General features: G+C 41.4%; 1 protein-coding gene across 1 annotated transcript in view; it reads left to right on the top strand.

The window, feature by feature from the left end:
• Positions 1–10,129, top strand: part of LOC116699049 (solute carrier family 25 member 36-A) — a 22,436-nt gene extending 12,307 nt beyond the window's left edge. Inside the window, exons 5-7 of the mRNA XM_032531428.1 lie at positions 5,506–5,572; positions 5,703–5,992; positions 7,570–10,129. Of these exons, the coding sequence (XP_032387319.1) occupies positions 5,506–5,572; positions 5,703–5,992; positions 7,570–7,763 (551 nt within the window). The 3' untranslated portion in view covers positions 7,764–10,129. The remainder of the gene's footprint in view (positions 1–5,505; positions 5,573–5,702; positions 5,993–7,569) is intronic.

The raw sequence follows: 10,129 nt of genomic DNA, 5'->3' as shown, positions 1-10,129 counted from the left end.
ATACATACATACATACATACATACATGAGAAACCATATGGTCCTCAAAGTTTAGGTTGTGCTTTCCTCCTCTCCTAGCCCCTTTGTCCCCCATGTCCTCCATTATTTAATTATTCATTTCCTCCTTGCCCTTTTTTCCCCTTTTTATTCTTTGATTTTAAGGCCTCTCTAGAGGACTTTGTAAATGGTTTAACATCCCAGTTGTTACTTAAACAGTGTGGTCTGGGCCCCCTTCTTTGCTCTGTGTGTATAGAGGAGAGAGCACTGCCCCCAAAGGTCAACCGGGGCCCCTGGCACTCGGGCGGACACGTCAGGTAGCATCCCATTTCTTTACACTGGTATGATTAAAAAAAACCATGGTGATTTTCTTTTTTAAAATAAATCTTAGAAAGTTCATGATGGTTATTCATTTGTAATGATATTACCATTGCTTGTGGCAATGTGTATGCTGCTGGTTTGTAGTTCTCGGTTCTTATTACAAAGTTTTTTTTATTGCTTAGTCTTGACACACATCTGCCTCCCCCTTCCCCTTAGCCTGTTGCCTTGTTTCATCAGCATAGTAAAGTTAGAATAATGACACATACTTCTGTGGATTTTTACAAAAGAAATGCTAACCTTGTTGTCGTCACTGCTACAGAAGGTTATAACTCATCCATTTTGTCGTTTGTTGTCATCTATCAACACCATTAGTGCCTCAATCAGTTCATTTCAAGGAGAATCCGTATCAGTCATACAAAAGGATGGTGCTATTTACTTCGACATGACTTCCTCTTTTTAAATTAGTTTGAATTTCTGAAGAAATGTTGCCTTTGCAGTTTAACCCCAACAGTACTGGCCCCAGTTTAAAGGTCCCTTGACATGGTGCTCTTTGGATGCTTTTATTTTAGGCCTTAGTGGTCCCCTAATACTGTATCTGAAATCTTTTATATAGACCTCAGTGGTCCCCTAATACTGTATCTAAAGTCTCTTTTATATAGACCTTAGTGGTCCCCTAATACTGTATCTAAAGTCTCTTTTATATAGACCTCAGTGGTCCCCTAATACTCGTATCTAAAGTCTCTTTTATATAGACCTTAGTGGTCCCCTAATACTGTATCTAAAGTCTCTTTTATATAGACCTTAGTGGTCCCCTAATACGTATCTAAAGTCCTTTTATATAGACCTCAGTGGTCCCCTAATACTGTATCTAAAGTCCTCTTTTATAGACCTCATTGGTCCCCTACTACTGTATCTAAGTCTCTTTATATAGACCTTAGGGTCCCTAATACTGTATCTAAAGTCTCTTTTATTATAGACCTGTAGTGTCCCCTAATACTGTATCTGAAGCTCTTTTATAAAGACCTTAGTGGTCCCTTAATACTGTAATCTGAAGCCTCTTTCCCCAAATTCCGCTTTGTTGGTGCAGAATTAGAGCCACTAGAGCCATCCCACAATGAGCTTTCCTTAATATGGGACTTTCTGAGTCTGTAGCTTTTGAGGAGGAAAGGGGAGGGGGGGGGGGGGGTGACCAACTGCCACTTTGCTCGTTTGAAAGCCATGATGTCTCTCTCTCTCATGGGTGGGCCAAATTCTCTGATCGGGCAAAGCAGAGAAAGTGAAGATAACCTTGCCCCTTATGACCTCATAAGGAGCAAGATTCCAGATCGGCCCTTCGGAGCTTTCATTTTCTCAAAGGCAGAGTAGGATACCCAGGGCTCGGTTTACCCCATCACCATTTCTAGCCACTGGGGAACCATAGGCAGGCTGGGGGAACGCATATTAACATTAAAAAACCTCATAAAGGGAAATGTTCATGCCATGGGACCTTTTAAAACAAAAACAAATCATTACTTGAATTTAGACAAAATGCAGTAAAAGTACAGACATGTAATAAAGTTGGGTAAACTTTAACACAATATGACATTACATGTCATTTAGCTGAGCCTTTTATTCAAAGCGACTTACAATTGCTATATATCAGAGTTTGCACGCCTCTGTAGCAACTAGGGTTGATCAGGAACACATTGGTTGATGTGTCACAGACTGGGAATCAAACCCAAATCTCCCACACCTAAGGCTCGCGTTATATCCGCTGCGCCATCACCGCTACCATATATAACATATAGAAGAGTCAGTATGAGTTTTTGGTCATTACGCTTGGAGAATAGTGTGTTTTTTTTCCTTCATGTTGCAGACATTTCTTCATCAGTATGGCAGTTGTATTTATTTATCTATAGTACTTTGAGTGACATATCTGTGTAGTTGTACTATACACACTATACAGTTCAAATGTCCTTAACTGTTACTGAACAACTAACTTGATTAACATTTTGTCTCTGTCTTTCATGTGCATATGTTCAGTCTTGTTAGCACAGAAATAGAGTTTAAGAAAGTCTCAGAACAGCTACATTTTACCCCAGTGCCTGGATAATTGCTCACAGTTTTGTAAAGTGACTTTTGTGGAGTCACTCGTGAGCTCCCTGCGGGGAACTCTACTTAGACTTAGTTACTCTTCCAGCAGTTAATCTAAAGCATGTTTGCCTTCTTATAATGTAGGTCCAACTCCTCTGGAGAAACGGCACAGGGATTATGTGCCTATAAAAGGATCATAGTGCAAACAAGCAGCAGCACGCTCATATGCAGATGCAGCTATGCACAGAGGCTCAGCTCAAGATCTAGTTTGTATCTAGTTCTGTTACGTATATTCATGGCTTATCTAAATTATCAAGTAGTAGTAAGTGTGGTTCACTTCCATTACCAGCAATATTTCTGAAGTTACTTTTTCCTGTGTTATGGAATTTTTGGAAAAATCTACATTGAGACATTTTTTATTTATACCTTATTGATTCAGAGGGGGAAATGGTGATCAATATGTCATGTGCAGATATATTTTTTACACATCAGTTATCATTGGACACATGGTCTCTTATTAAGCTGACCCATAAACATTAATAATGAACATTCAAGGAGAAAAAATTATTAAAAATTAACAAATTCAACTAAAACCAATCATATCACAGAGTTGAATATTAAAAACGGCTATATAGGGTTCTACTAGGGTTCTACTGTATGCTGTTATGAACGTTAAGATGTTTATTTAACAATAAATATTGACAGTTACCATGTTTGCCCATCTACAGTGTCTTCCTGTGTGACATTGAAGTAGCCCTAAATTTGATGTGTTTCCTAGAAGCAGACTGTCTCTCCGAGACCCATTTTCCACCACATACAACAACACCTTATTTATAAATGTATCCCAGTTTATTTCCAGAATGAGGTTTGGCCCAGAAAGATGTTTGGTGCTGGCTAAAATACATTCAGTGTTCCACCTCATTGATTCACTTTACTATGATCAACCCCTTCATCCTTATGTCATCACACGTTCATTAAATGGTCTCTTCACTCCTTTCATCGTCATTCTCCACCTCTTAGAGTCTGTTCTACACAACGGCAAGGTTAGCATTTCCACCTGCCACTCTTACAGTTCTACTACTTTATTTCAGGAAGCATTTGATTGAATTTTCTTTTGTCTAATATGTAAATTATAATTGATAATTGCACAATAGTCATGAAGAATACATCCTCAATTAAATGTTCTGCCTCTGTATTTGTAGTGGTGATGGAGCTGGAGTTTTGGATTGTGTTGGCTTCTGTTCAGTCAACGTTTTCTTTATTCCAGTTGATAAACGGAGCAAAGGGAGGGATACATGCAAAAACAATGTACCTCTACGTATAAGAGTAAATTAAAGGGATTGGGGTTAGACTTTGGGGAAAGATGGAGGGGGAAGTCAGTCTTTCACCCCCCTCCCATCTCTTCTCCAACTACCTGTACATTACCAGTGGGTTGGGCAGGGTGGTTGGTGGGGTTGGGGGTGGATGTGAATGCTGCTTGTGTGCGACTGTGGTACAGAAAAGCCTGTGTCTATTTTAGGGCTTTACTGTAAAGCTTTCACCCCTGCGTGATTGGGTGGGAGACCCCCGCCAACTGTGCCCCCCATATCTGCAGGCTACTAGCTGCAGCGGGGAGGAGCTGGAGGAGCTTTGCCCCTCCCTCGTGAGTACACGCCATAGACGCTACTTGCTTCTACTTCCCTCTTTTTTTCTTCTTCCTCTGTTTGTCCTTCTCTTCTTCTCTCCAACAGACCTGTGTCTTCCTCTCTTCTTCACGCAGTTGCCTTAACGTAGGGCTGTGTTGCATTGATACACTAGATGTGACTGAGGTCTCTTTCTAGACTCGCCCTCGTCTTAGCTTGTTTCCTGCAAATGGCCAAATGTTTTTAGCTCTCCCCATTACAACCTTTTGTATCAGAAACCTTTAGAGAGATGCTGTCATTTCATAATGATACAAAGTACTCACCGATTAGCTTTACACCTTACACATTAAGCTTACTGTATATTGCCCAGCGTTCCTACCTAACAAAACCACAAGAACGTCATAAACGTCTCATCCCATGTACAACAACATAAACTCAAAGACTCTATGCACACACTCACATCAGCCCAAACTAAGGTAGCAGTAGTAATGCCTGGAAAAGCACACGATAGAACAGGGCTGCTCACCACTATTGGGAACTAAAGTCAGCAATAATTTTAATGTCAGTTGAGACTTTGCACTTTAGTCCCGCTGAATAACGGAAGAATCTCCACCTGGAACTGTTTGTTTCTCTGTGCTGTCGTAGTGGTGCTAGTATCAGGCCAACCGCCTGTCTCTTGTGTCTAACCAGTTAACTACTGGTTTGTTTAATGTCACAGAATAAACCCAAAGATGTTCACCATTGACTAATAAAGGGGGCTGAACTCACAATGAGAGAGAGTTTAGAGCAATGTCAAAGCTAATTATTCAACCTTTTGTGTTGTGACTTGAGGCCGTGGAATGGCAGATTTTCCCATGCAAAGGTTGATACTTTTGTGTGTAATTCAAAGCACATTGAAAGTAATGGTATTAAAAAAACAGACCGCCTCCGTAAGCTCTTTAAGATAGGCAAATTATTTTTATTAAAAAGAAACATAAGAGCTCTCATTAGCATTTCAAAGATGTGAATTTACCGGCAGTTTAATAATGATCTGCCACACTGGCAGGTATTAAATGACTTTGCTGCGTGGCCTTTTTTTATTAAATGAAAAATTATTAAAAAAGAAAATTAAAAAAATGAAGCCCTCACAGCTGCTGCGTTCATGTACTGTTATTAGCAAAGCTACTTGAGAGAGCTGTTGTTTAGATACACCTGTGTAGCATTTCACATGAAGAGGATCAATATGTGAAAGTGAAAATCCATGCGTCTATAACTAAATTGATGATTTTTCAAAAAAAGATTGAATACATGATCTACAGTATACAATAATTCTCTATGAGAGTATTGAACTATCTCATAGTGAAGTAAAACCCTGATGCGGGTTGATCCTGTTTAGTGAAGTGCTTTCTCATTGTCCTTGTACAGTATAGAGTATGTCATAGAGTTGATTAGATTGTGTCTACCCAAATGTCTCTGCATCTGTCTGAACCTATGTCCGCCTCTGAAATTCCCAGGGTTCACCGCCATCACAGCCACCAATCCCATCTGGCTGATCAAGACCCGTCTGCAGCTGGAAACCAGGTAAGGAACCTCAAACTCCTACAGTGGAAGGAGTTGTGTGACTCATTGCTTTTTCTTATAATAATGATACTAATGAGAATGAAATGATATTGTTATTGGACTTTGATTAAAAGTCTTCGTATGATTACAGAACCCGGGGTGAGCGGCGAATGAATGCGTTTGATTGCGTGCGGCGGGTGTACCAGATGGACGGCCTGCGAGGTTTCTACAGGGGCATGTCAGCCTCGTACGCCGGCATCTCTGAGACTGTTATCCACTTTGTCATCTATGAGAGCATCAAACGTAAACTGATGGAGTCCAAGGCCCACGCCAGCATGGACGAAGAGGACGAGTCCGTCAAAGATGCCTCGGACTTTGTCGGCATGATGCTCGCAGCAGCCACCTCCAAGACCTGCGCCACCTCCATCGCCTACCCTCATGGTAACCTTCTGTCTCACTCAGCTTTTTTTCCCCTCCCGAAGGATAAGACTTACAGTATTCCATATTTTTCTTATTGTCAACAAATCCCATGAAACGCCCCAAACCAACAATGCGTTAGTCCATATCTCAATACTTTCTCACTTCCCATGCCTGTCTGTGGCACTCAGCCCCGACCCTGATGGTTCCTACCAAGCTGCAACCTCTGGTGCTGAAAAATTAAGCTAAGTGCCAAAAAACTGCAGTTCCTCGAATGGCCACTTGAGGCTGGTCAATCCCACGCACGCATTACAAAACCTGGATACAACGTTTGAGGCGGTGCCCCTGTTATTACTACAAGTTTTGCTCAATGGCGCAGACGCCAAAAACATTTCTAACCTTCTGGTTTTACTTCTTTGCTATTCGGCCCACTGAATATGCGCAGTAGTGTTTCTGCCACTGGCCTCACTAACAATAGAATTTACATTGTGGTGACGTCACAGGTTTTTTTTTAAAATGAAAGTCCAGGGATTTTCAAATTCAGAATAGAAGGAGTAATAACCAGTATTACAGATGTGTCTGTAGAACGGTGGCCTAGGACAAAACACTTCTTATTTTTTTGTTTAAAAAAGACAGAAAAAAGAAGCCGATTCATTTCCTAAAACACAGTACAAATCTACCGGAGTGAATAGTGTAATTGTTGGGGACTCTACTCTATGACTTATCTACTCTACTCCTCTCTGTTCATAATAAACTACTGAACCCATGTTTATCATAATGGAAAAAAATGCAGTGCAACGGTGTGGCTCATTGCTCTGTTTGTTATAGTTTATGGAGAAAAACAGATCTCATTGCACAGGGAAAAAAGCTTTATCAGCTTTGGTCACAGGATCGCTTACTCACTTTGGAATCTCCCTGCACCTTTAAAGCTCATCACTTAACATCTAATATTTAGTTTGTTTCATTTGAACTCAAATATAAATGTGAAAACAATAACTTGTAGTTTTAAAAAACACATCAAGACATGCTACATTTACAGTGAAGCAGTGACTCACTTTTTCTTATTGGAAAATACCATGGTCCACTTATGCTATAAATATCACTCTCATTCTCCACCTACGTACAGCCTGATGCAACAGGTGAAATACCTTCTGTTAGGATAGTCTTTCTGAGACCGAGACCAAATCCATATCTCCAGTATTTTATTCACAGTAGGTTAGAGTTAGGCAGGCTGAGGGACAGTTGGTATACCAAAAGAATAATAGATAACTGCATACGAGTGTGGTGGGTGTGTGTGTGGTGTGTGTGTGTGTTGTGTGTGGTGTGTGTGTGTGTGGGTGTGTGTGTGTGTGTGTGTGTGTGTGTGGTGTGTGGGTGTGTGTGTGTGTGTTGTGTGTGTGTGGGTGTGTGTGTGTGTGTGGGTGGTGTGTGTGTGGTGTGTGTGTGTGTGTGTGTGTGTGTGTGTGTGTGTGTGTGTGTGTGTGTCAGATATGCAAATGTAGCTCTAGGGAATTCGACACAACACTCACAAGTCTGACAAGAACAACTGGTGGCCAATGGTGTATTTAACCCGGTTGTCTTCCTCTCCTCTCACATCGCAGAGGTGATCCGCACACGGCTACGAGAAGAAGGCAGCAAGTATCGCTCCTTCTTCCAAACTCTGCTGACGGTGCCCAGGGAGGAGGGATACCGGGCGCTGTACCGCGGCCTAACCACCCACCTCGTCAGACAGATCCCCAACACCGCCATCATGATGTGCACCTATGAAGTGGTGGTCTACCTGCTTGGCCGTTAGCACGCCAAGGTAGGTCTCCTTCCTGTTCAAAGAGGGAGACCGTGAGCAAAAGACTGAGAAGGAAGCCCTTTGTCGAGGGAGAGCGAGGACAAAATGTCAAAATGAAGACCAAAGGTAAACCGAAAATACTCTAGTGGACCAGAAGAGGAAAAATGGACGAAAGATGAAGAAAACGGAGGGAGGAAAGCCCTTTGTTATCATATCAGCATCATCACCTCCAGTTCCCTTTTGTCAGATTGCTGGAACAGATAGACAGCGCTGCTACAGTGCACAGAAGAGGTAATATGGGTAGGAGGCACTGACAGGAAGAACACAGAAAGAGTTTGGCACCTATTAAACTAAGGGTGCCTCTAACGGGAAAGGATTTCAAGCACAATTCAGTGGCCTTAACAGAAAAAGGTTTTAGTTTGCGTCCTTCCCTTTTGAGTGAGGAGTGAAGAACGGCCTTTTTCACTCTCACAGATAGAGATGATATTGTAGAAGGGGAATGCTTGGAGGCAACTGCATTTGACAGGAGAGATGATAACTAAATGTATGTGATTTTCACTCTATTTGTCCACGCTGTTGCTTCAGTGCTGTGAGACCACGGTAGCATTAGATGACTGGCATTTGAGGAATGTTCATTCAAAGCAGAATGTCCAAAGAAAGCTTGCATTTGAAACAAAAACGTTGGCTTGTTTTTAAGTCACCTGAACCACTCATCTTTGCACCACAGAAAGTGTGGCTTCAAGCATTCCCCTCTCCCCCCCCCCCCCATGATGGCCTGAAGTTAATCAACAGCAGTGAGCTAACTGGCCGCACACAAGAAAAGAAATGATGAGCCTGTGACGGCCGGTCACCCGAAATTGAAAGAGAAGGTTAAAAAGCTGACATTCAGTGTTTTATTCCTCCTATAACTCCGTGCCTGGCGGTGACCCTTCGGGTCTTCAGGTGAAGTTGGCCTTCTGTGTCGACAGTTTCTACTTGGTTAAAACTAAGACAAGGCTGGCACGCAAGGCCAGCTTCTGCCCGCACCCAGGCACTGCTTAGGACTTTAAAAATCCTGTGTGAAAACATGACAGATGTGAAGTGTGCGATTGTCCAAAAGGTACCAAGGTACATTATCTTGAATATAATGTGACGGTGTGGGGAGAATGTTGGAGTTTCATCATCACCCAGTGTGAGCGAGTGAGTGAGCGAGTGAGTGAGCGAGTGAGCAAGTGAGTGCATCTACGGTCATGTGTGCCTGCATGTATAATTAAAGCCCCTACTCCAGATTTCCCTCCACTAACTAATAATCTTGCGAGACACTGGGGTTGGGAGTGTGGAGAAGCTCCTGTACGATGCTGGCAGCTTTCATTCCCACTCTCATGCCGGTCCTACCTTCCAGTGGCTTCCAACTGACCTGATAACATGCACTTTTGTGGCCTCTTAGGGCTTGTGCTTTGCATTTTATTGTGTGGACAGTTTGAACTTGTACATTGTAAAAGACAAAAAAGTATTACTGTATATCGAAATGTTATTTTGCGCTACTGTTCTCATAGCAGATATATTGTACAGTTTAGAGTTTTCAGTAGTTGTGAAGGATGTCCAAATGCGTGTATATAATATAGATACTGTATATGCATATCATTTATGTTTTTGTTCTTTGGCCCATGTTTGTTCATGCTGTAGTTAGCATTTCCAATTTATTGTTTTCCTTTTTGTGCAATTTAACTTTGTTTGACATTGACTGTTGACATGAATATTGCTATAGCTCGAATGATTACAACAGTATAATCTGTGGGTTTCTTTGTATTTGTATGTTGCTATAAGCTGTCATACAAACATTTGTGCTAACGCTGAAGTCGTTTTACCTAAAAGAAATTTGGATGTTTCCATCATTGGTAATGTTTACATCGTTCATTGCTTGGGTTTTCCCTAGCAACAAGTTTTGAATATCATAACGGAAGTACATTTACGTGAGAGTTCAACAACTGGAAACATCTTTCGGCAACACTGTACAGAGTCGGGGTTATTGAGAACTGAATTTGAGAGTTTCAGATATTGCCGAGCTAATCTGTTACTGAAGAGGGTTATTGGTAATAACAGCACAGTTACCCCCTTTTGAACAATCATTTTAAAATCTTCGTATAGGATACATAAAGAATTATCTTTTGGGTACATTTGGCACACACTTTAAAAACAAAAAAAAGCTTCAAGCTTTCTAATTTCAAATCGTCCCTTAGATATTTTTATATTTATAACGAAAACATGCTTTTTAAAAGAGATTTCAGACTTCTGTGCAGAGAAAAGCCATCCCCTCCACAACGTCTCTTACCCAGCCGCTGTGGTCTCATTCTCCATATGGAAAAGATGAAGTCTGCACGCTTTCCATGTTTAAAAAA

Source organism: Etheostoma spectabile, chromosome 12, assembly GCF_008692095.1.
Source record: "Etheostoma spectabile isolate EspeVRDwgs_2016 chromosome 12, UIUC_Espe_1.0, whole genome shotgun sequence".
Taxonomy (NCBI): Eukaryota; Metazoa; Chordata; class Actinopteri; order Perciformes; family Percidae; genus Etheostoma; species Etheostoma spectabile.
Note: the sequence above shows the minus strand (reverse complement) of the source record. Positions and strands in the feature narration are given on the sequence as shown.